This window comes from Sparus aurata, chromosome 20, assembly GCF_900880675.1.
Source record: "Sparus aurata chromosome 20, fSpaAur1.1, whole genome shotgun sequence".
In the NCBI taxonomy this organism is placed as follows: Eukaryota; Metazoa; Chordata; class Actinopteri; order Spariformes; family Sparidae; genus Sparus; species Sparus aurata.
Genome location: NC_044206.1, coordinates 25,074,161 through 25,100,581, shown reverse-complemented (window position 1 = coordinate 25,100,581; position 26,421 = coordinate 25,074,161). Strand labels below are relative to the sequence as shown.

Below are 26,421 nucleotides of genomic sequence, written 5' to 3'. Positions count from 1 at the left end.
ATTCTGTGGATCTTCCGTCTAAATGTCACTGTCACATATTTTCTGCAGAGTCAGCTGGCGCATCGTTACCAGAAGCAGACGAGCGTCCAGGTGGAGAGAAAAGTCCTGCACGTCCTCAGCAGAATATCCACGATACACTCGCGTCAGGATGCTTCCAACTATTTTGTTTAACGCCAGAAGAAAACTCTCCCTTCGAACCCGAGGGCGTGATCTTCACGTCCAGGCTGATGGTCGAGGAACACGCCGCTGGTTTTAAAGCTGCACATCACACACAAATATAGAAGAGTTTCAAGGTTTATCAGAGAGAGTTCATCCACATCGGCGTCTCACGGAGGTCAAAAGGAGTCTCGGCAGATTCAGATCAAAGACTGATCCCATCAAAAAGAAGGAAATGAGCTGCCGACACATCTGCAGAAACTACAGATGGAAGCTGAGGGGATTTCAAAAGGAGAGGTGGACCGAGCCTGACGGAGAGACCGCGGAGAAGTCCAGAACACAAACAGAGTCGATGCATCATGAGCTGATAACCTTCAGTTCTCATGTGGGGATACAGGAAGTGCAGAAACAGACCAAAGAGAAAACATCACATCACTTACATACCGAACGACCAATAAAGAAAGAGTGTGTGTGTGTGTGTGTGTGTGATCAGCACTCAGTCAGAACATCTCGACTCGTCTCTCACCATGTGATGAGGCCGGCGGCGACGGCCGACCAGGTGACGCAGCAGGAGTTCGGCTTCTTGCTCTCCTCCTCTTCATCTTTGCGGCAGCAGCACAGGCAGCTCAGGTAGACGGCCAGACACAGCAGGTTGAGGCCGAGGCCAGCGGCCGCCACGCAGCCCAGGAAGATGAGCGACTGCAGGGGGAGAAACGAGAGGATGGAGAGGAGAGAGAGAGGAGAGAGGATGGAGAGGAGAGAGGAGAGAGAGAGGATGGAGAGGAGAGAGGATGGAGAGGAGAGAGGATGGAGAGGAGAGAGGATGGAGAGGAGAGAGGATGGAGAGGAGAGAGGATGGAGAGAAACGAGAGGATGGAGAGGAGAGAGAGAGAGGATGGAGAGAAACGAGAGGATGGAGAGGAGAGAGAGAGGAGAGAGGACAACAAGTTAGAAACAGGAAGCTCGCTGTTTTGACATTTTGTCCTGTGATGCAGCGTCACGCTCCTCAGAGGTTTTATGGAACTTTACTATTTGGGAAATCGCCCCGTTAAAGGCGAGATGATGTCATATTGCTGCTATAAAACAAACATGTTCAGTATGTTGCATATTTATTAACCCTTGTGTTGTCCTGAGGGTCAAAGATGAGCCACCAGAACCTCTAAATGATCTTCTGTCAATGAGAAACTTGACGACTTTTCCTAAAATGATCCAAACACTGACTCACAGGAAAACTTCACACCACCAGATTATATTGAAAATATGTTCTCTGATGACTAAACCTTCTTGTGCGTAGAAAGCACAGACAAAACGAGAACGTACCTTAAATATTAGCTAACACACTCACGGCACGCTACGTTAGCTTGCTTTCCAGGAAGCTAGCTATGACCCCAATAATCTGATTTCTGAGAATAATCAGGTTGTGATAATAATCAGATTTGATGTGTTTAAATGCACTTCAGTGACGCTATAATGGAAAAAAACATCCTGTCAACATGACGTCACTTGTGATGACATCTGGGATTTATCAGGTTTGTAAAACCTGCATCGTGTTGTGCACACGAGCAGAAAACACATCTGCTCGTGTTTTAACATCATCTGGTCTCTGGACGTTTTTACGCGGATGTAAAAGAACAAAGGAAACCAGATTAACGGTATAAATGCGCCAGATAAAACAGAATATTCTGTAAAAAACTAGGTGTGTTTATCTGATTTCTCATAATCCGACTGAACACATCACATTGTGTTGTTGTCGGTGTCGTGTGAACACAGACGATCCAACAAGGACGTCTTGAAAGCGAGAGTTCGCAGGCCTGCAGTGAGAAACAATGAAGTGTCCAATCATAACACACACTTTAAAAGTCATTAATGTGTCTTTGCTGCTTCATGTTGTCCAGCATCTGCTTGTGTTCAACATCCTGCGAGTCCAAACAGTTTCAAACGTGTTAATAAACTCATGAAACAAACTGAATGCGTCTGAAGAATCGAGGGCAGGAGAGCCGACACCTCCTCGTTCATCCCCGCTCGCTCCTCCTTTAGCCTCCATCCCACCTCCTGCAGGAGACGGAGCGCGCCGACCAAAATAGCAACGAGAGCAACGTCCTAACAGCCTCCGATGAATTCTGCATCCATCTGTGAGCAGATGGGGTTTACTCAGGCTCGGCCCCTCTTACGTGTCCTTTTTTTAGTTTGTCTGAACTCTTTTTGGTGCCGAGCCATCTGCTGTCACGCCGCGATGTCCGTCAAGTAAGTGGGATTAAATTAAAAATAAATAAATAAATGGATGAAGACTCTGCAGGATTATGTCAACGAGCCTCAAAAACAGCTGTTTATATCCGTCACGTCGACTTTGTGGGGAAGTAAACGAGAAAACGTGACAGAAAGGTTTAAATAAACGGGATTATTTTTGCACTTTCTGCTCCAGGAATCTTTGTTTATAACATTCGCACCCTTCCCCCTAAAAAAAAAAAAAATCAATATCCCTCTCCTCTCCTCTCCTCGGCTCCATCTGTCGGCCTGCATCGCCCCATCTTGTCCCATTTCACGGCTACATGCCTTTCATGTAGCAGGACGCACATCTGCTGACGGAGAAGAAGGGGGGAAAAGTAAATGTAAGAGAGGTGTGAAAGGAGAGGAAGAGGCAGATTTACAGTCACTGGCCTCCTTCGACGTTCCAGATATTCTCCTTTTTTTAAAGTAGGTGTGGAAAATTGGTGGAAACTTGGCGGCGCTCTGGCGTTTAAAAGAGACGGGGATTGTAAATGTGTTAATGGGTGTGTGTGTGTGCTCAGACAGATGGGTGACGGTGTGCAGCAAGGTGGGACGACGAGACGAGGAAGGTGGAGGAGGAGGAGGAGGAGGAGGAGGAGGTGGAGGAGGAGGAGGTGGAGGTGGAGGAGGAGGAGGTGGAGGTGGAGGAGGAGGAGGAGGTGGAGGAGGAGGAGGTGGAGGGTGGAGGAGGAGGAGGTGGAGGAGGAGGAGGTGGAGGTGGAGGAGGAGGAGGTGGAGGTGGAGGAGGAGGAGGTGGAGGAGGAGGAGGTGGAGGAGGTGGAGGAGGAGGAGGAGGAGGTGGAGGAAGAGGTGGTGGAGGAGGAGGAGGTGGTGGAGGAGGAGGAGGTGGAGGAGGTGGAGGAGGAGGAAGAGGAGGAGGAGGAGGAGGAGGTGGAGGAGGTGGAGGAGGAGGAAGAGGAGGAGGAGGAGGAGGTGGAGGAGGTGGAGGAAGAGGTGGTTGGTGTAAAATGGGTGTAATTGAGGTGAAGGCAGTAAATGAGATGGAGATGTGGGACGCAGGTGGGTGATACTGGGAGGGGGGGATGGGCGCGAGACCAATAAAATAAAATAAAAAAAAGGGGGGGAAGAAGCTCGCCGCGTCGGGCCACCCAGCCGCTCCTATCGCCATGGTAACGTGCAGGTTAGGGAGGGAGGGCGAATTAACACAGCCAATTTGAATTAAGCAGCATGTGACGGGCCGGCTGGAAGCTGCCGAGCCCCTCGTGTCTCGTGATTCCTCCTGGCAGCCGAAGCAACGCCGAGACGGGAGGGAGTGTGAGGAGGGACGACGGCGGACAGGGAAATAAATCTTTATTCTGGTGAGGTTGATTGTTTACGGGGGCCTCAAAACATGTTGTATAATTACAAAAAAAAAGACTCCAGAGGGGAAGTTAAATATCTTTTCTGGAGAAACATTTATTCCAAGGTTTCTTTTTTCTCTCCGTCTCTCACTCTCTCTCCTGTCCTTTTCTTCTGAGGCGCAGAAAATAATGGCTTCTGAATTATGTAGCATCCATCGAGTGGAAGGTCCACACACACACACACACACACACACACACACACATACACACACACACCACAACCCCATCCTGTAACCATCACTTCCAAAGTGCTCCAACCTTCCATTAAGTTTTAAAAAAACACCATTTGTCTCTCGGCGGCCGCGGCGTGCACACGGTCGCTCTTTTGGGGAAACAATCAAATTGGCAGCTCCGACCACTTAACCGCTACCTGAATTAGCTCTGAGTAGCTTCCCATGAAAAAAAGTAGACATCACGTGTTAACACCCGTCTTTTTACTAACTCATTCCCCAACTCAAGAGGCCCACTCACCGCTGCTTTCACGGCTTTGTTTCCTCTCAATTGTCCCCTATAGACGGGGAGGGAGGTGGAGGAGGAGGTGGGGGGAGCACGAGGCAAAGAAAGGAAGGAAGGAAGGAAGATCTAGCTGAGTGGAGAGGCTTTCCCTGAGATCTGGAGGAGATGAGAATAAAAAAGCGAAACGGGGCCGCAGAGTGATGGAGGGAAAACTGTAGGTAATGAAAACAGTGAGGCAGCAGCAGGAGGCGAAGACACGAGAGGGAGGGAGAAGAAAAAAGAGGGCAGCGAACGCCTGAATGATGTGAGTTCGCGTCTGGAACACAAAGACACAGCGAGCTCATCCAGACGACCGGCGCTTCATCACTCAGGCCACGGCCCGGTTTCTCTCCGCGTGTCTTCGCCCCGAGGCCGGAGCGTTGCATAACGTTACGCTTTGTCCCCCAAAAATAGGGAACAAACCCGAGACGAGGAGACGAATCAGCCGCTGATCTGCCCCCCGATGAACTGAACCAAGAGATGACACACGAGTGAATGTTTCCAAAAAAGCACCTGATGAGCCGTCTGTTAGACACAAACACCGTCATGTGTGAGAACGTAATAAAATGCAAAGCTGCCGGCTCATAAAGTCGATCCAGAGTAATCCAATTAGAGTTCATTACTGGCTCATCTATCTGTTGTTTTGTTTCAATTAAAAGATTATTTTTTATCTTTAAATTGTTAAAGAGTCACAGAAAATATCAATCCAGAGAAAAGCCTGCAATGAATCCGACTTTCTTAAAATCTGAGCTCAGTCGTCAGGATAAAACGTTGGTTGTTAACATCTTTATAAAACATGTTTTATAACATTCACATTAACATGTTTTGCTGAGAAGGCTGGTAGCCACTGACCACTGTTCAAGACTGTGTTTCATCAGCTGTACTGAGAAACCAGCGGATCATTTCAAGGACGGTTTGCAGCGACATTGTGATTGTGATTGTGGCGACAAAACCAGGTTTTAGACTTCGCTTTAACATTTCTACGTCGAATTTGTGGCGACAAAAACAAGTATTTTAAAGTGACGACGAGGAACTTTCAGTTTTTGTTGATTCTAGCAGTACGACACAGGCGCCTGCTGTCGTAAAGATGTTTTGCTTTTTGTTTTGGAAGCGAGTGACAGATAGATGGATCGTGATGAGGTGATGATGATCAGATTGGACCACAGCGGTAATAACAACCAGCAGATGGTCTCGTTTGCTGTTCCAGGTCGATTATACTCATCTACCTGATCTTCTCCTAAACCTGACCTACTGGTTTTATGCGCCTTATCTTAACCCGACCATGAGAACAGCACGGTTTGTAGAAAGGTGCACTGCCACGCTGCCGTGATTGGTTGAGTCGTTGAGGTTTAGTGTAAGAATATCAGCATTAGCAAGAAAAACAAGAATCTGTTCTGACACGTGAGATACGACTGGAAGCCAGATTTTCTTCAGTAGACGTGATACTCTACTTCATTTAAAAGACAGACAGAAGAAGAACAGCTTGCTAATACGTACGTACCACTGTGATTTACTGTACGGATGAACGGCCTGAACATAAACAGAACCAGAACCGCTCCACTGTGAAAGATCTACTGCAGCAGAATGGAAAGAGACATAAAACAGAGGAGATGGAGGAGACAGAACCCTCTACACTTGAACTGGTATATAGCTCAAACCTCACGCTGAGCATATCACAAAATCAATTTTTAATACACGAGTAGTGAGTATGATTAATACATAGAGATGGAAAGCACCTCCATCTGTTACCCCGCATCTGCTGAGGGCGACTAACGCGGGAGGAATTCCGCGAGCTCGGAGCGGCGCTGGCTGCACGCTAAGCGATAGGAAGTGTCTTCTGCAAGCGCGGCTGCTCCACAGCAGGTGGCGGACAGCTGTGAGCGGAGGTGGAGAAGGTCTCCGGGCGCCGTGGGAATCAGTGTACAGTGTGTGTGTGTGTGTGACAGTGACATTACTTCAACATGACCGGGGTTAAACATGTGTCAGGTCGGTTAGCGAAGGAAGAAGAAGAAGAAGACACGGGCGAACGCTGGGAATTCCACCTTGGAAGTTAAAAGCCTGGCGAGCAGAGATGGAAATCCGTCTTTTCTGCTTATTCTTTTTTTTAAGGGTGTTCCAGTTTGGGAACTCGTAAAACAACGAGGTCAAACTCAACATCCACAACACAGATTCCTTCTAGAAGTCTTAACGCAAAGCAGACAGTTATTATTCCTCTGTCGGTTCCTTCTTTGCCACGTTTAACATGCTGTAAAGATTTATATAATCCACATGAAGGGCTGAACGAACGCCGTCCCCCTTCCTCCCCTGAAGACCAGTGCAGCAGTCCGACTCGCTGCCTCTTCTCCGTCCCCACTCCGACACTCGGGTCAACGCCCCCCAGGGACCGGGACTGTTTCCGGCAGAGTGCACTTGGCTGGGCCTGCCCATGTTCGCAGCCGGGATGCCATTAAGTCCCGGCAAAACGACCCATGGGTTATGGATGAGAGGAGGAGGAGGAGGAGGGGGAGGAGGAAGGAGGCTTCTCTTCTAAAGGATCCTTTAAATCTGTTGCCCTCAGTAGACTTTCTTCACACTGTGGTCATGTTCTCTTGACATCCCCCTCGAGGGCGGGAAGCTCAAATATCGTAACGACGCAACTTTTACAAACGTTGGGAATCTATCAAAGCGTTATCATCGACGTCCTCCTGATTGATTAGCAACTGAAGGGCAACGGATTGAGATGTTTGTGGTCGTGTAAAGTGTTTTGATCATGTCTAGAATCTCCTCAGTGTCTTCGATGACGGTTAGCGATCCAACCGGTCGAGGCAGATGGCCGCCGGTTCTGCTCGAGGTTTCTTCCTGTTAGAAGGAGGGTCTTCTCCCCACTGTCCCCAAGGGCTTTCTCATGGGGGAATTGTGGCTCAAATAAAGATTGATTGATTGATTGATTGATTGATTGATTGAATGTTAGGGAGTCCCTTTGTGTGGTTGGCTCGCTCAGGTCTTTATGGGTCTTTTCTTGCTCGGTGCTTCGGAAAGCTGCCAAAAATCAAAGCGACTGACGCACAAATTCTTGAGAAAACGAGCACAAAACCTCAAATCTGATTGCTCATAAACTTGTCAGTGCTTTAACTTAATTTTAGCAGCAGGCTGACATCACTACTTTGTAAAGAGGAGGATTTACCCTCCTGTAAGACCCTCATGAATGTCTTATTGGTAAGCTCTCCTTTGCAGGCTCACATCTTTGGATTGCAGGGATGGTTGTTATCTCCTTATTTCCTTGACACCCTCTGTGAACCCGAAGCCCCAAACCTTCCCCCCCTTCAGGGGAGTCAGGGGTCGTGGTTTTGATGCTACACCCCCCTCTACAACAAAGGAAACCCAACCCCCTTCCCCTCAGCTTCCATGAAAGAGCAGACTCTCATTGTTGTTTCTGCTGGAGGGGAATGTGGCTGCGTGAATCCACTTGTCCCAGTTCAAGCAGCTACATCCACGTGATGCGACCTGGAGAAGATTCTTAGTATTGTTCTTCAAATATCTTGAAAAAAAGTGAGAATCAGATGAAAACCAGGCCGTCACAAACCCCTGATTCTGTGGGCCGTCCTGCAGCGCCGTCATATCCCGTTCAAACGTCGTTAAATCAGCACAAAGGACGGACGTACCGCATTACTACCACAGACCTCGGCCGTGCCATCCAGCCAATCAGGTGATGCTAATTACTGGCTTCGAGGCACTACAAAGACAGATTGGGGTTAATGACCTTCTGGAGAGCCAGAGGCGACACCGCGAGAGCGTCTTTCTATGAGTATGACTCAAACACGGACTGAGTGAGAAAAACAAGACATCATGACGGCTACAGGAGCGAAGACGAGGTGAATAACTGTTTGTACAACAGGATTACAAACATTTAGGGAGAGGCTGAGGTGAGACGAGGAAGTCAACAACAACACATTCAGGATTGATTTTTCCAGGGCTGGTGATTTTCCAATGCAATCAGAGGCAATAATGGATTTTTTTGCACTTGATATGCACAATACCCCCCGTTTATCTATAACAGCGTTTGCATCCAGTTGTAAGATCACAGAATTATAAGATAAACAGATCCAAGATTTGAGATTACAAAATTAACAAATGCAGGAAAATATATTAAAGTAAGTGAACTAAAAGTGGGGAAACACATTTTTATTCTCACGGCCTGCACATGGGAGGCAGCGCTCACAAAAAAAAGTGGCGAGATCGATTTGCGAGGGTCTGACATCGATGGTGAAGAAAACGCTGACGTACACAGAAAATCTTAAAGTGAAGGAAACAAAGACAACAGAAAACAACAAACGGTCTGCAGGAGGAGGATGTGTGCAGCGAGAGGAGGCGGTAAAGCGAGAGGATCGAGTGTCCCAAGACTTTGTGTTCGCTCCGGTAATTGAATACCACGTCTGCGGCTTGTTCATTTATCCCCATTTCATTTCTAGGATCGCTGTAACAGCGAAGATAAAAAAGCTTTCAACAGAAACTTGTCTGCGCTGGAGGTTGAAGTGATCAGTGTTTCGTCGAGGACAAACGGTGCCGCTGTTAAGCAAAAGCTCTTCGTCTTGTCGAGCGTCGGAGGGGACGGACAAATGTTCTGTAAATGTGTGATTACGTCCAGGAAGTGTGAAAGCTGCACAGATGTCCCTGTTTGTTGGGGCAATAAAGCAGATTTATTTTTGCATTTACTGCTGCAATTAGAGTTTCGTGTGTTGTCAGTTATATAAAGTGACAGAACATATTAAATCTGTGTACAAAAGCTCAGGATGTAAAGTGTGTTGAGAGTGTTTTTTCTTCAACATCACATGTTGCGTGACTTCCTGTGCTCGACTGAGCGTGCACCAAACAAACACCCACAATCTTCAGAGTAATTACTGTGTCAACAACAGATTATAACAACAAAATGTTGAATATTCATGAGAGAGAACGGGCTGACTAATGTGTGACCTTCAGACGAGGCCTCAAACCAACAGTAGAGATAAAAATCTATCATATTGTCTTTCATTCAAAGATCCCGTCTGTTAAAGTAACATCACCAGGGACACGATTTGGGTTGTGGTTCTGGTTCCTGTTCAAGCTCGGGCTTTGTTTTCATGCAGGTAAACAATCTGTGTGGAGAGTTCGTGACCCATCGGCGGGCGTCTGATGAAGATTTAGCTTTTGTATTTTTAAGGAAACTGGATTCAAATGCAGTAATCTTTTGTTTCCTGCGTCCTCAGTTGCTGATCGGACAATAACCGGCTTCATGTCGCCATCGGTTGTCCAGATGTCGCCGTCCCAGAGGCTAAACTGTCATCTGATCGTAGCCAATGGGCTCCAAGATCGCTAACTTAATAAAAACAAATAAATATTTTGCCCCAATCGGTGAAATAACAACTGCGACTTTAATATAGAATGGAAGAATTTCTATTTGAAGGAACACAGTTTCAGTGTTTTAGGAAATAAAGAAATTTGCTAAAGATAAATACTGCTTTCACAAGCTTGAGCTACAAGACGGTTAGCTTAGCTTAGCTTAGCTTAGCTTAGCATAAAGACCAGGAGCTGGGTTACAAAGTTAGCCTGGTGCTCCCTGTGAGGTACTAATTTGCTCCTAATTAACACGTTACATGTTAATCTTTACAAACACAAAGCAAATATCACCACACTAAAGTTTTTACGCTAGGCTAAGCTAACCGCCTGATGGATCCATATTGATTGTACAGCTGAGACAGTTTCATTGATCGTCTTGTCGAGCTCTCGCCAAGAAACCAAATACAAGCTTATCTCATTTAATATCTCTGTTACTCTGTACAGACAGAATCCAGGATTGTTTGATGTCAGTTAATAATGTAAGAAAGCAACAGCCTAATTCATGATGTTATTTGAACGTAATAGCAACAACGCCGACCTTCAGATACATTATATATGATCCTGATCCTGATTGGTCCTGATCCGTATTGGATGACATCACAGAGGAGCAGCCGTCGGAGAATCTTCTGCACAAAACAGTTGGGACACAAAGCAGGAAGTGGGAGGGGAAGTCAGATGGACTCGGACCTGCTGACCTACACATGATGTCTGGCTCACACACACACACACACACACACACACACACACACACACACACACACACACACAAATATTAGATAAACTAGGCCCCTGTCCTATTTTTACAGAGAGAGCTCTTTCAGTTTTTAGTTTTTCGCCCTCTTTCCGTCCTCCAGGCTTTGCAGCAGAGACATTAGACGTGTCCGTCCCCGAGGCATCGTGATCATCAGCGCTGCTCGGCGTTCTCTCTCCCAGCGAGGGGACAGTAACGGCCTCAGTCCGGTTAAAACAAAGTGCCTATCAGGTCGTCGAACAGTTCCAGGAACTTTCGCTCCGACTGCTGAGAAACTTTCCCGAAGCAGACAATTATCATGTTGGCTTCACGCATGGATCGGTCGGCAGCATGTGAGCGGAGGAGTGGAAGTCTCTCTCAGTATGTTCTTTACATAATTGAGTGCAACACCATTAATTCCTCTAAGGAGGGTGCGCTCCAAAAAATCTCCAGGCTGTCCTGAGTTCTTAGAGAGAGATCAGGGAGCGACTGTGATATGCAGAATTAGGGACCCTGCTGCTTTTTCTTGGGACGACTCGCCCTGATCTGCCTCTCAGCAGCCAGGACAAGATGTCAGTTTCAGTTTCTACAAACCACCGATGCAAAACACTTCTATATGAGGAGGTGGAGGCAATGGTAGAAGGACGGCTGCAGTTTCAACATTTATTTTTAAGGAAACCATGGGACAATTTCCAGCCGTGTTTGTGGTGACAACGAGCTCGGGAGATCACGATATTAACGTCTTACAGCGAAGACGAAACGTAGCCTCATTCAGATCCGTCAGCTCGCCGTGTTCTCCCACTTTAAACCCGATATATCGAGCTGGTGTTCCAAGAAACTACAGCAAGTCCTCCATGTATGTTAAAGAGCTGGTCTTGACTATACTTCCTAATCAATTTATTTACAGAGAGCCAACACTTTCCCTGTTGAGCGATTGGCGACAGTGGCGAGAAAAAACTGCCTTTAACTGGAAGAAACCTCGAGCAGAACCGGACTCAATGCTGGACACACAAACATGTAGTGAACTCAGAACAACAAGCGTGCTTCATGTTCATCGGCCTGCTGATAAGATTAACTCAAGAAGGAGTGGAAGTTTGTTATCAAACGACTTAACGGTGCCATAAAAGTGCCAAAGTTCGATTACCAACTGGACTTCTACCTTCAGCAGACAACAAGCCTCCTCTCAGTGTTGCAGCTCTAGATGAGATTTTTTCCCAAATACTGTAGAAGAAGAACAGCTCGGCTTTTTGTCAGAGGACAGAAATTGGGGAAGTGTAGTCAGGTGATTCAGCTGGCAGACATTCCTTTCCTCACAATAGCAGCGTCCAACAGAGGGTGAGAAACCTACTACAACACACACACACACACACACACACACACACACAGACAATGAACACTGAAGGATCACGACCTCTTGCATTCCATCACATTCACTGGCCCTCCGCCAACAAAGGAATCCACCAGGACTGCCCACAACACAACCGGCCAATTACAATTCCTCTGAAAAAGCCACACGGCTCGGCTGACACACGCGGCTGATACTCACCAGCGCCGCGGCCGCCCAAACAATCGATTCAGCGATCCATTTACAAAAAAAGAATTGGACTCGTGATTTAGCTTAATTGTTGCTCTGTCAACTGGATTCTTCTCTATTAAAACGCAGCAGAACGATCCGTCCTGATGCAGTCAAACAGCTTCCATACTGACTCACTTCATTAGTGACATTAACACAATCCCTCAATAATTCAAGCGGCTTAACAGCTCCGCAAGAACATCCAGAGGCAACATTATCACCTGTTTTGCCAGATCTGCCTCCCTCGACTGCACAGGCAGCACATCATCACCGCTAATGCGCTCAGATAACGAGCGTTGATCAGAATTAAGAACTCGCCGGCCCCACAAAGGACGGGAATGTAACGGCCTGAATAGCCTCGCACCGGCCTGGAACTGAGTCATTAGCGTTGGTGCTTCTCACAGAATTGTTCTAAGAAGTGGCAGCATGAAGGGCTTTGACCTATATCTGCGACAGACTCACAAAAAGACAGAGCGGCAGCGCTGTTGTGTCACCGACGAAGGCCGGGAGAGGAACACTCAGACAGACGGCAGGGAGGACGGGAGAGGGTGATGACGGGGGGGTTTCCAAACGCTCGCTTTGAGAGTCCGCTGGTGTGCTGACAGTTTCTCAGGAGGAAGTGCTGCTGTCCTCCCACAGCCGCGTGGCCCTGAGTCCACTTCCACACCGCTGCAGAGGATGGAAACTGGCAGCACGAGAAGTCAGAAGAAAATCCCCTTCATCTCTCTCACAGCAGAACAACATGCCGTGTGTTGTTGTACCACGACATCCGACTGTTTACAGGAGACGCCTGTCATAAAACTGTCGTATACGACTGAAAACACAGGAAGATTAAACACCTGACAGTTCACCAAGGATCACCAAAACCCACTGACACCCTGCAGAACCCGTCCTGTATATGAGCTGACTCGTGAAGCTGACCAACTCTCCTCTGCAGCTGTCGATTTGGCCCGACTCGTAGCGGTTTTGTGCCCAGTTGGCGGCCATGTTGGCGATGAGAGGGTGAAATCAGGTCCCTCAGGACGAGCGCCAGAGTTTGAAGCTAGTTTTTGTAGCGGGCAAAACCGTGTAATGACATCATCATGTGATGCACTGTGGCCCTGACTAACAAGGTGAAAGATGCGTCTCTAAAACGCTCCAATAACATCTGGAAAGACTAGAAGAGCTGCACGATTCAAGTATTTTATCCCCGTTCAAGTTAGCCGAGCGCTAAACAGGAAGTTAGCCGGCTCGGTCAGCAGGAGTTGGCGGCACAACATGGAGGACAGTCGAGTTCATGAACAGGACTTCGCCTCCATGATGGTGTCCAGGTGTAGTTACAACACTAACTGGTATTTTACCGTCTTTACACCAAACTGCGACTTTCTTGAGTTGCACGAATGATCTTTTAAAGTGACAAACATCGTGTGTGTGTTCGTCTCTCCTGTCTCACGTATCTGTTTCTGAATTAAGGTGGCGGTCCACAGGAAGAGGCGTGACTGTGCCTCTCGATTGTGCAGTTAATGATGGAGAACATGAGGCTGTGAGGGTGTTCTGTGATAACGCACGGCGTCCCTCCTCTCATCCGGGCTTCATGAGTCAGAACCGATGTGACTCCTGCAAGTTCATCCTTGTTTGTTCATGTTTCATTGACATCTGACTGGAAACACACATCCAGCAGCCGACATGTGACTCCTCTGACAGTCTTCTGAAATAAAACACCTCTGTGACTCTCCAGAACCCTGCAGGTCTCCGGACCTTGGACCTGAATTTCAAAACGTCATCTGCTCTCCGCCTGGTGTCCCTGACGGGGGGAGCTAAGCTGTAACCTTGAAAAATTAAACAGTGAGATCATCAAACATTCATGGTGCTTGACATGTGTTCACAAGCCGGTCATTAGTCATCCGAGCAGTTGATCCCAGCCCACTCCAGAACCGTGAGAACCGGTCCTGTCACCGCCTCTTGAGCTGCTCTTTGAGATGGGAACCACTTCCACTCCCAGGAGTGAAACACATCAGCGACCATGTCTGTAACATCACTTGATTTAATAAAACATGTGAGACAAAGAGGAGCGGGCAGCACCAGTACTCTCCAGGGGTTCTTAACTGGGTCCACTGAGCTTGTGGTTCTGGAGAGAGATCCTAATAAATGTGGCAGACTATTCAAGGAGGCCACTTTTATCACCACTAACACACAGATCTGCAGAGATTATAATACATATCACACAGACAGACATGTGTCCAGTCAGAACCGCCTGTTCTGGACCTCCTGCACTGACCTGCTGGTAGTTCTCCTCCTCGGGCTGGAAGCTGTTGTCCGTGGGCTGGAACCTCAGGTTGATATGAGGGAAATTGTGCAGCCAGTAAGTCCACCAGGGCGCAATGTAATCCACCCGAGCCGAAGACATCCCTGCCCCGAACCCAAAAAGTTCCGGCTTCAGCCTAAATTAGCCTCCCCCCACCTTCAACCAGAACCAAGGCAGCTCGGAGGGTCTTTTAATCCCGACGAGCATCAGACAAAAGACGGGGACAGAAGCATCGCTCGTCCGTGGAAACACTTCTCAGCCGCACATGAGCGCACAGAACCGTCCCGAGAGCTCAAGTCCGGCGGAGGGCGGAACCAGCGGAGAGGCGCAAAGTGGACCGGACAGATATTCTGTTCATGAGGAGAAACAATCACTCCGCGTCTGTGTGAGTGAGTGTGTGTCTGTGTGTGTGTGTGTGTGTGTGTGTGGACCCGCAGCTCCGATCCGACCGACAGCTGCTCCACACAACACTGTCACCGGCGGGAGCGCGCACTCGGGACATGAGGGAGGCGGCGGGAGCGCGCAAAGACGCCCCTAAAAAAAAAAAAAAAAAAAAAAAGAAGCACTGAGAGAGTTTGTAAAGATGACACACACACACACACACACACACACACACACACACTCTTTATGTGTCGTCACTGTTTGAGCAGCTCGGTCCTGCAGCGACACCTGGTGGTCAGAGCAGAGAGTTACACCGAGCATGTTCTCACTAACTGTACAATAATGAATAAATAAATAAATATTACAATGTATATACATATTTTTTATTTGTTGCGTTTATCTGTGGCGGACCCTGCCACATGTGAGCTCTTGTTTTCCTCTGAGAGCAGCTTATTTATTCACTAACAGGTAAAATAAACGTGTTTGTGTAATTACCTCATTAATATTGCAGATATTAAAATTTAGAGCTTGAATTTCTCCTCCACAGACTACATGTTTCTGTAACACCCGGTGACAACAGGTAGGAACTGTTGTTTTGGTTTTTCATGCGTTTAGTGTTGCACTGTCCCGTCTTTAATGAACTAAATGTATTTATTTATGTCAAGTATGAGTGAAATGGATTTTAAAATAATTACAAGCAGGTTAAATGTGTCTGAACACAGGCTTCAGATCTGTTCACTCTTTCTGACCTAACTTGATTTCAGTTTTTACCTGTTGTAAAGTTGCTTTTGTCTTTTAGTTTTATATCTGTTAACCTTTTACAACATACATTTAAATTAGTAACAAAAAAATACATTTCAGTTAATTTTTAAACCTTTAATAAGGTCTATATTCTCATCTATACTTAACCCAACTGTCCTCATTCATTTTTCTAATTTTCACTCTGTCTTCTCCTTGTTTAATGTCTTCATGTAGCTTTATCTTCATTTAAATGTTATTTACACGTACTCCAGTTTGGTTCCCTGGATGTCTCTGAACTATTGTTTTTAAACTGCATGTTGTAAAGCGGTTACACAGTTCTACAGGATTAATCTGCAAGTGACCACACTTACATTGATATTGTCAGAAATAATCAGCTTAACATACAGAAACCACCTACTGGACTAACAGGTAAACAAGGAAGTTACTTGAAAACAAGTCGTTCAAATCCCACACATGTAAACACACGTCCACATTTCATATCTCATCAGTGTGTTCTGTGGATTTCTCTTATTAAAGCTCTAGTCTGACATCTGGTGGACAGATGTATAAACACACCATGTACACACCGATCAATGCTTCATAATACAAATCATTTTTTCCATCATGTTTGCTTCTTGGTGAGACAACACAGAAGACACAAGACAAATAAATGTTTTCCAATTTTTTATTACAATTCTCTGTACATCACGGATTTACTTGAGCTCCTTCACAGACAGACCTGCAGAGACAGAGAGAGAGAGAGAGGTTAGAAAATATTCACTGACAAACTTCACACCAGCACAGACTTCAACTTGTTTCTCCTCGTATCAATGTAGGCGTCAACTTTATTAGCATGTTGTGAGGATATCTTCAGTTATGATATAGCTGGTAGGACAGATGGGAGTGCAGCCATACATTAATGTTTCTGTATTTATAACCATTGTCCTTTTCTCTTGTGAGTAAATGTATTCACTATGCCTGAACACCAGAAACAAAAAGGCTGCTGGACGTTTTGCTTGAATCAAAAGCAACAGTAAATATAAAGACAAATACAAATCTCGTAAGAAGGGAAAAAAAAGGGTTTCTATCAAGAAAAATAAATCTAGAAATCCTACACAGTGTATCATACTGTTTGAATAATGTTCCAAGACAACAAGATTGTCCAGGACATTATGCTGCATCTTAATTTCCCAACCAGAAAACTGGCCGAATGTTTGAGAGTTTCCAGGATACATGTGAACTCTGGAGTCTTTGTTATAAACACGTGTTTCACAATCTCTTGATAAGAATATAGAATTAACACCGACTTCACCATCAGGACATCCGCCTCGACTGAACATCTGACAAACTCAATGTCACCATTAAAATGTTTCTGAGAAACTTGAGAGTTTGTTCAAATCCTTCAACACGGAGGCTACTACTGAAAAATGTGTTTTTAATTAACGGCAACTTAATGGACGATTTCAATATAATCACATTCATGCAGTCAAAGTAGACTAGTTGTATTTACAGAGGTTAGCGTATCGCAACTGAAAGCAACTGTATGTTTTATCTACACAAATGTGCAGAGCTTCACTCATCAGAAGCACAACGCTTCAGTAATCTGATTTTTAAAGTAGAGGAAAGTTTGGATGCCTACAAACTATCTTCATCTCTTCACTGTTGAACTTTAATGTAATCAGCAACCTAAACACCACAAGTTAAATCGGGAGATGGTCTTTTGTCACTGCTCTTTTACAGGTGCCCTTTAAACACAAATAATCAGCGATAAGATCCAACAGAAATGAGGAGAACTGCAGCCTTCACCACAAGACGAGTGACATCAGGCGCACAGCAGTAATAAATGTTAGTCTGCACTAAGTATAATGTCATTTTCAAATGGTTGATACAGTTTCTCTTCATCAGTGAGCCTTGTTGTTATACGCTGTGAGATGATTATAATTAACACTTGTCATGTTGACAGTACTCTGCTCTTTAGACGACTTCATGAGCCTCTAACCGTTTTGCTATAAACTACCTTGGTAACAGAGTCTGCAATTATGCTTTGTGTCACACAGTTTACATGAAGACCTGCTGTTATCTTCCTCGTCTGGACGCTTGTTTAGAACTAGAGATTATACAGTCATTTCTAAACTAAATGTACCGTTTGTTTCTCAGGCCAAATAAAGACGCTGCATTTATTCTCCACGTTGTAAAACATCTGCCGTGTGTCTCTGAATGCTGCAGCTCCTTCCTCATTTCCATCAGTACCAGTGCTTTCATTACGAGCACACTGCTTTGGTTCACAGTGCTTCACTACCATCACAGCCGTCCTCTGCAGCCTAAAGAAATATGTCACAGCAGCCCTGTGTGAGGGACCCACTCACAGAAACATGCTCCAAACCACAAGTGATCCAAAACTCCACAGGGTGCCTTTAATTAGAGCCAGCAAAGACTCAAACTTCTTAATAAGGGACTCATCTGAGACTCTGTTCAAAGTCAAGTATACATCATTTAGATGCAAAAACCCCATGCACTGTGTCACTAACGAACGTGTTTGAACCGAGACTGCCTTTATCTCAGTTGTACGTCACATCACAAGTCGGCTTCTCGTTAATAATACTGACCTGGGGGCAGGGACTGCTTGAGCTTCTCAGCCTTCTCCTTGTCTGTGATGACCAGGGTGTACAGGTACCTGCTGCAGCGCACCTTGAATTTAACATTGTCCTTGTTCTTCTTGATCTTTACGGCTGGAGGAGACAAAACAAACCAGAGTCAGATATTAGACATGTCAACTCAAACTGAAATCACTATTCAAACCTCAGTGAGAGATGGATGTGTGTTTGTACAAATTAGCAAAACAGACTGCAGTTACATCTTATTTTGCTGGTTATTGTTTCCAGGACATGAAAGACAAGCTCCATGTAAGCTCAAGGGAATGTTAATGTATTAATTGCTTGAAACTCTCCAGATATCTTTGCGTGCCATTTCACATTTTAACATGTTTAGCTGACTGCTTGTATTTATTCAAGGGTACATTAACATTAGTCAAAATGAATTTGAAGCAATTAATGAAGAAAACTTGCTTTGTAAGAAACTGCAAATTACGTGATTTTCCAGGCAACTACCATCCACAAAATAAAGCACTGTCTGGATTGTTTAAATTTAACAAAACACAAATGTACTTGTCTGTTCTTGTGTGTGAATTGCACTCCAGTGGTCTCCTTGTCCATCGTTCATCTTACATATGCTTATATAAATGAACGTGTGGGATGCACATGCATGTGAGAAGTATTGAAAAGAAGAAAAAGAACTTACACTTGGCATCCTTCCTCCTGGCTGTCAGCAGGAAATCTTTGATTTCTTCAATCTTGCGAGGCTACAATTTAAACAGACACACAACACGTTTAATATTCATTCACAGGACATGGACTCATTGAGCACGGACAGGGAGGTAATGTCAGGGGACCGGTGGAACTGAAGTTTCTGGGAGAAATCGAAACTCAGCACTAGGTCCATCCTTATTCTTGCAAGACTGTGAATGCATCACGAGCACAGCAGCCTGAGATGTTTGGACGTCTTGCTGAAGACTGAAGGCACGTCTCCATTCAAGCTAACTAGCTGTTAGCTGTCACTACCGTGAGGCACACACTGCTAGCATAAACCACGTAATGCTACACCATTCAGTACAACTGTAGTTGTCATAGCTTCAGCAGCTTTGAAATAGTCAACACCGGCATTTTATAATGTAGGTAAACACTAAATGAATGACTTAATGAGTATAAAAACTCCAGCTGGCTGCAAGTTAGCCGGGCGGCCCTGCTATGCTAGCGGCACCATGCTAATGCTAATCACATTGCTACCCTCGTATTTTGACTGTCATATCGCCATTAACACACATTTCTCGTTACGACATTTTTACACGAAAGTTATAATAGTGTTCAGCATGCAAACTTAGTTGTTTAAGTATTTAACGTATATAATAAGTCCTCACCATGCTGCCGTGTCAGCGGACTGAGTGCTGGTGGGGGGGAAGAGCACAGAAAGATGGAGTCAGTTCATCGGTTATAACGACGGGAAGAAAAGTGTTAGAAAATAAATAATTGTCTCCTCATCACGTTACCAAAGAGGATGATTATAATTTAACTTGAATAAGGATGTGAATATTAACGTTTAAGAGGATGGATGATGATAGAAATTGTGAATTTGTTTGTGTGTGAACGTGAAACTCACTCAGTCTGCCAGAGAGGGGATGAAAAGGGGTGGAACTTCCGGTTTGAAAAGCTTTTATACCGCGCTACGGGAAGTATAGAGGGACAGTGGGGGAAACGGAAAGCGTATTATCTAATTATCGTATATAAAAATGAAAATCTGTACATATTTCTATCTGTCTATCTTTTATCTCGATCTTTTCTTTTAAAAAGAAAACAATGTTCAGTTTTTACACAGAATCACTGAGTCATGTCTGTTTAGAGAGTTTTTAATCCAAATGTTTTACTCTAATTAATGAAAACCTATGGAGAATAACGCCATTTTGAAATACATTTCCTCTCTGACAACAATTAAGGTACATACAATTGTAATATATGAATATTCTGATTGGTTTTGTCCTAATAATCTCATTAATGATTTACTTGTACACAGTTAATCTCCACCTGATTTTTTGCTTCTGACTATTAGCAGTCAAACTTTGTTGTTGTGTTTTTTTGCATAAGACACAGATTGTACACATAAACTCTTTTAACTGAACATAATCCAACATACAGTGTGACTAATATGTGTTAAGGCCATTACTCACCTTCTGTGTGGCACTTTTGTCACCCTCCAATTCATTATGTTGTTTTCAATTAAGCTCTTTCTGTGGATTAAAGGCCAGGGACTGCTTCTTGGTCCTTTTTCTCTGATGGACAAACAGAACATATTATCTATTTATTCAAGTATGCAGTGACACATGCTCTAGTGTATCCATCCCTGATCTAACCCTGACCCCCTCCTCACCCTGAAGCCACCAAATTTGCAGAAAAACATAACGACCCTGACAAGACTGTAGTCAAATAATACAAGAAGAAACCCAACGAATACCAAACACAATGCAAAATATAAAATCTAAATATCAAGAACAGAAAAGAGTCAAAAAAGCCGTAATACTGAGAAGGTTGTCGATTCAATGGTAACTTTTGTGTGGACATCAAAACCTTCTGAGGAGAAATGATTTTACAGCAAGAAGGCACAAGGTGAAAACAAACTCCACATGCTAATTAAATTCTTTGTGATTCTTTAAGAAAGAGATTTTATTCTCACTGCAGGTTGTGTCTCCAGGTTCATCTGGCAGCCCGAGACCAAGGCTGCCTCGAGGTGAAGCTCGTTCCTGATTATAGAGAAAGAAGAAAAGCAGCCAATCAGAGTATCTATCTATCTATCTATCTATCTATCTATCTATCTATCTATCTATCTATCTATCTATCTATCTATCTATCTATCTGTCTGTCTGTCTGTCTGTCTGTCTGTCTATATATCTGTCTATATATCTGTCTATATATCTAGACCATAAGTTTAAAGGGCATTTGGCAGAACGGACTTCCAAGCCAAACTCCATTCAGAAATCTGCCATTTTATCGTTGACCACCTGTTTTTGTCCTCATCACTGAATTTGAGCACAATTTTTTCTAATGTCTTCCAATCGTGATTCACCTCTTTTGAATTCGGCATAACATTTGGACAAAGCTATAGTACTTTTAAAGGGCACTGGGCATGACAGGCTCAATATTCAGTCAACGACTGCTGCACAACAAACCAAATCCCATTCAGAAATCTGTCAATTTAAGGGCGCCTGTGTCATACTGGCCAACATATAATGTGACGACATCAAACTCGATCTTTTTATGAATCTCAAAGAGTTTGACGTCAGTTCGGTGTAAATGTTATAGAATAAATACATAGCAATAACATCTAAACTCTTACAATCGGATCCACTGTTGCTTTGTCAATACATCTATAAGAACTTGTGCCCACATTACCCACAATGCAAGTCTGGCGCTGGGTGACATCACTGGAGGCAATCCATCAGATTACAGATTATTTAGTGTTTTTACTACTTTATTCACATACACAGTAATACTCACCATCACCTGTAAACACAATTAGACGTGTAGAATTGGTGGATTTACCCCTTAAATTGATGGATTTTTGCAAGTTATAAAAGTAATATTCAGACTGCAGTTATCTTCCAGGTTGTGATCCATCTGACTTTATTCCTTTCTCCTTCATCTTCTTCTTTAGCAGAGCAGCTCTCATCCCAGCGGCTCCATTTGTTTCCTTCGATACTGCTGCGCTGTGTGCTTTAGTCCTATACATTCCAGCAGCAGCTCCCAAAAAAACCCCCCCTGTAAATTATAGTTGTTTAAAAAGCCAAAAGATTTGCTTGAGACACCTCTGAGACTACACATTACACTGTGCTGACTTATGGCTTCAATTATCTCTCACAGTCAAGACAGATAAATCCAGAGGCTGCCGGGATAATACGCCTTTAAGTATATAAATGGCTCAGACTGAGGGAAGTCTCATCTATTATCCCAAACATCTTGACAAAAATAATTTGATATATTTCCACAACAGCAAAAAGAAAAAAAAGCCAATAATAGACAATAGACCAAGTTCTGAAGCACATTTCTGCTCAGTGGGTGTGATTTCTTTTACTTTGTGCTCTGTGATTTATTGTTGTGGAGGAGCCGGCAGTAAACTCTACACGCCATCGAATACAGATTCATTTTTTTCCTCCTGGTACTGAGTTCATTAATGAGCTCCGACCTGCCGAAGAGCGTTTCAGTATTCAAGTGTTCGAATAACGATGGATGATCTCTGTCAATAATTTACGCCGGGAGCCCGATTTGACTGACACCTCTGTCCGTTTCCATGGAGATCCACTTTGACACGGCATTAATTCATAAAGACGGGAAACACCAGATCAGTCGTTTTTAATTAACCTTCCATCCACCTGCCCGCCCGCGTCCACAGGCCACCCGCCCCCAGATACTCAATCAGCTCTGCTACTATTGGACACGTTTTCAGTCAGGAGTTTAAACTTTCAGCAGCCTGGTGTCAATCAAGGTTCAGGATGGAGTTGGCTTTTATTGTTTCCTTCATAATGGTTCTGGACTTCAGAGGGAGGTCCAGGCTGCCTCTGTAAATGTGTTTATCCCATCAGCTCCTGCGGTTCTGTTTAGTCTTCTCTCAGCATTACCAGGAACTACGGTGAACACTTTATCTCAACATGGCTTTCCTGCTCCTCGCTGCCAAGAAAATTAGACTCTGTTTCTTCCAGCCCGACATCAGACACGCGGCTCGGTGGTGAAGCTGAGGGAGCGTCAGGGGAGCTCGTGGTTCCGGTTAGAAAAGGATGCTGGACTCACTCGATGAATAAAGATTGTAAAAGTCAGATACAGAGGAGCGTATCTGCAACATGCAATCTAAAATGTACATGCTGAATATTGTTTTCTTTCTCTGCACACCCCACAGCTCCAAAATAGTCAATAACAATCAGTACTGTTGCCAACTATCTTCTTTACTTCTGACTTTGTTATAAAACAAGTGTTTTACTAAATAAAAGTAAAGATATCGTGGAAATATGACTCCAGTGAAACTCAACCATCTTTATATTAAAGTATCAAAAGTGCAATAAAAGTAGATTATGCATATCTGACACTCTTTTTCATCCACATAATTCAAATGTATTAATGCGTACGTTGCATTTTGAGCTCTTATTTACTAATTTATATACAAATTTATATATTCAGCTTGTTTAATCGACAGCAAGAAAAGTCCAATAACAGAAATCCAAACAGACAGAAGGGTAGCATAAATCAATACACATTTCATTCAGAGTTTTTCAAAGATTCATGCTATATTTCTGTTTCTACTTTGCACCGAGCATCTGGAACAAAAACAATTTGATTAATTAAGTATTCTGATTCTGATTATAATTATTATTCTAATATTGTTTTACAGCAGCTACAAATAAAGTGTTGTGATGTGTCAGATCAAAATCATGTTTATAATCAGTCAGGAAATGTGATGAAGTATCAAGCTGATATTTCAAAACTGTGAAAACGACAGTGCTTGTTTCATTTATCCATGTGTAGGTGAGTGTGTGTGTGTGTGTAGGTGAGTGTGTGTGTGAGTGTGTAGGTGAGTGTGTGTGTGAGTGTGTGTGTGAGTGTGTAGGTGAGTGTGTAGGTGAGTGTGTGTGTGAGTGTGTGTGTGTAGGTGAGTGTGTGTGTGTAGGTGAGTGTGTGTGTGTAGGTGAGTGTGTGTGTGAGTGTGTGTGTGTAGGTGAGTGTGTCGGAGAGTGTGTAGGTGAGTGTGTGTGTGTGTGTAGGTGAGTGTGTAGCTGTAGGTGAGTGTGTAGGTGAGTGTGTAGCTGTAGGTGAGTGTGTAGGTGAGTGTGTGTGTAGGTGAGTGTATAGGTGAGTGTGTAGGTGAGTGTGTGTGTGTAGGTGAGTGTGTAGCTGTAGGTGAGTGTGTAGCTGTAGGTGAGTGTGTAGCTGTAGGTGAGTGTGTAGGTGAGTGTGTAGCTGTAGGTGAGTGTGTAGGTGAGTGTGTGTGTAGGTGAGTGTATAGGTGAGTGTGTAGGTGAGTGTGTGTGTGTAGGTGAGTGTGTAGCTGTAGGTGAGTGTGTAGGTGAAGTTGAGTGTGTAGGTGAGTGTGTAGGTGAGTGTGTAGGTGAGTGTGTAGGTGAGTGTGTGTGTGAGTGTGTAGGTGAGTGTGTAGGTGAGTGTGTGTGTGAGTGTGTGTGTGTAGGTGAGTGTGTGTGTGTAGGTGAGTGTGTGTGTGTCGGAGAGTGTGTTGGTGAGTGTGTGTGTGTGTGTAGGTGAGTGTGTAGCTGTAGGTGAGTGTGTAGGTGAGTGTGTGTGTAGGTGAGTGTATAGGTGAGTGTGTAGGTGAGTGTGTGTGTGTAGGTGAGTGTGTAGCTGTAGGTGAGTGTGTAGGTGAAGTTGAGTGTGTAGGTGAGTGTGTAGGTGAGTGTGTAGGTGAGTGTGTAGGTGAGTGTGTGTGTGAGTGTGTAGGTGAGTGTGTAGGTGAGTGTGTGTGTGAGTGTGTGTGTAGGTGAGTGTGTGTGTGTAGGTGAGTGTGTGTGTGTCGGAGAGTGTGTAGGTGAGTGTGTGTGTGTGTGTAGGTGAGTGTGTAGCTGTAGGTGAGTGTGTAGTTGTAGGTGAGTGTGTAGGTGAGTGTGTGTGTGTAGGTGAGTGTGTGTGTAGGTGAGTGTGTGTGTGTAGGTGAGTGTATAGGTGAGTGTGTAGCTGTAGGTGAGTGTGTAGGTGAGTGTGTAGCTGTAGGTGAGTGTGTAGGTGAGTGTGTGTGTGTAGGTGAGTGTGTGTGTGTAGGTGAGTGTGTGTGTGAGTGTGTAGGTGAGTGTGTGTGTGAGTGTGTGTGTGTAGGTGAGTGTGTGTGTGTAGGTTAGTGTGTGTGTGTAGGTGAGTGTGTGTGTGAGTGTGTAGGTGAGTGTGTCGGAGAGTGTGTAGGTGAGTGTGTAGCTGTAGGTGAGTGTGTAGGTGAGTGTGTGTGTAGGTGAGTGTGTAGGTGAGTGTGTAGGTGAGTGTGTGTGTGTAGGTGAGTGTGTAGCTGTAGGTGAGTGTGTAGGTGAGTGTGTAGCTGTAGGTGAGTGTGTAGGTGAGGTGTGTGTGTAGGTGAGTGTGTAGGTGAGTGTGTAGGTGAGTGTGTGTGTGTAGGTGAGTGTGTAGCTGTAGGTGAGTGTGTAGGTGAGTGTGTAGGTGAGTGTGTGGGTGTGTGTAGGTGAGTGTGTAGGTGAGTGTGTAGGTGAGTGTGTAGGTGAGTGTGTGGGTGTGTGTAGGTGAGTGTGTAGGTGAGTGTGTAGGTGAGTGTGTAGGTGAGTGTGTGGTTGTAGGTGAGTGTGAGTGTATAGGTGAGTGTGTAGGTGAGTGTGTGGGTGTCTGTAGGTGAGTGTGTGTGTGTAGGTGAGTGTGTGGTGAGTGTGTAGGTGAGTGTGTGGGTGTGTGTGTGGTGAGTGTGTGGGTGAGTGTGTGGTGAGTGTGTAGGTGAGTGTGTGGTGAGTGTGTAGGTGAGTGTGTAGGTGAGTGTGTGGTGAGTGTGTGGTTGTAGGTGAGTGTGTGGGTGTGTGTAGGTGAGTGTGTAGGTGAACCTGTTGTTTGTTGTTGAATGCTCTTATGTGAGGGTGTGTTACAGTACGAGTGCACAGCGGAGGATCAGCTCAGCCTCATAGATTACAACAAATGACCATGATCGGTTTAACTAAAGCTCCTCTGCTCCGGGATCATCTTTATTCCATTTGCTTACACAGCAACAAACATGATCCTCTGCTGCAGGGCCCGGCCTGGTTCTGAACATCATCCTGTGACGTCTGCAGTTCTGGTTTCCCGGCAGCAGAGGGCAGTGAGTGAACGCTCATACGGAGGTCGAGGCTGCGTCTGGTCCTCAGTGCGACAATGGGAGACGCTGTGTATCAAGGAATGGACTCCACGAGTCACCGGCTCTGTGGACTCTGCTGAGGGAGTGATTACTGAGCCCACTGTTTCCTCCAAGTATTAAAACACATTTCATTCCACGTGACATCACGTGAGCAGAGTGAACTCATACACCGCCGTGTCATCTCGTTTAAAACCCAAACTCTTTTACAAAATTTGAGATTTTTTTAGCTAAACATCACCTCAGAATACACTTGACCAGTTGCTCTAAGATGAGTTTTTGCTTCAATCTCACAGATCTCACAGCCGATTTTTGTAATTTGTACTTACAAATGACTCTCTCTCTCTTTCTCTCTCTTTCTCTCTCTCGATAGATCCAATGAGCCCGCCTCAGGCAGCTGCTAATTTATTTACACAGCCGTGTTCGTTTGCGAATTCACGCTCAAAAGTCCTCTTTTCTGGACACACCTCGTATCTAAAATAGCACCCAGAAAAAAACCTCTAATCCCTCCTCTTTGTGTAAAGGTAGTAATTGGAATAAAAATGTGTACCCTCAGGCTGAGGGATGATCGTACTTTGTAACTACGCGCCGGCTTATTAAAAAGGCATGGTGGGGTAACGGGGAAAAAGGAAAACGATCTGAGCTGCAGAGATCCTTTTTA

The 26,421-nt window shown here is 44.9% G+C and overlaps 2 protein-coding genes across 3 annotated transcripts in view; both read right to left on the bottom strand.

Moving 5' to 3' along the window:
- The window catches only part of ttyh2 (tweety family member 2), a 57,806-nt gene extending 43,101 nt beyond the window's left edge, over window positions 1-14,705 (bottom strand). For both annotated transcript variants that reach the window (XM_030400269.1, XM_030400270.1), the window contains exons 1-2: window positions 14,193-14,705; window positions 683-855 (exon numbers count right to left, since the gene is read on the bottom strand). In XM_030400269.1, coding sequence (XP_030256129.1) covers window positions 683-855; window positions 14,193-14,321 — 302 coding nt within the window. In that variant the 5' untranslated portion in view covers window positions 14,322-14,705. The remainder of the gene's footprint in view (window positions 1-682; window positions 856-14,192) is intronic.
- Window positions 14,706-16,012: 1,307 nt separating this feature from the next.
- Window positions 16,013-19,614, bottom strand: rpl38 (ribosomal protein L38). Its single transcript, XM_030400272.1, has 5 exons — window positions 19,554-19,614; window positions 19,315-19,341; window positions 18,639-18,699; window positions 17,948-18,070; window positions 16,013-16,080 (listed from the first exon to the last, which is right to left on the bottom strand). Exons 2-5 carry the CDS (start codon window positions 19,315-19,317, stop codon window positions 16,055-16,057), a joined length of 213 nt encoding a protein of 70 aa, XP_030256132.1. The 5' UTR covers window positions 19,318-19,341; window positions 19,554-19,614; the 3' UTR covers window positions 16,013-16,054.
- Between the last annotated feature and the right edge of the window lie 6,807 nt (window positions 19,615-26,421).

Bases quoted from the DNA above. Each gene is read 5' to 3' on its own strand.
- rpl38 (XM_030400272.1), bottom strand. The intron at 18,071-18,638 runs GTAAGTTCTTTT...TGTCTCCTCCAG, and splicing joins CAGGAGGAAGGATGCCAAGT to CCGTAAAGATCAAGAAGAAC. The intron at 16,081-17,947 runs GTCAGTATTATT...CTGTCTCTGCAG, and splicing joins CAAGCAGTCCCTGCCCCCAG to GTCTGTCTGTGAAGGAGCTC.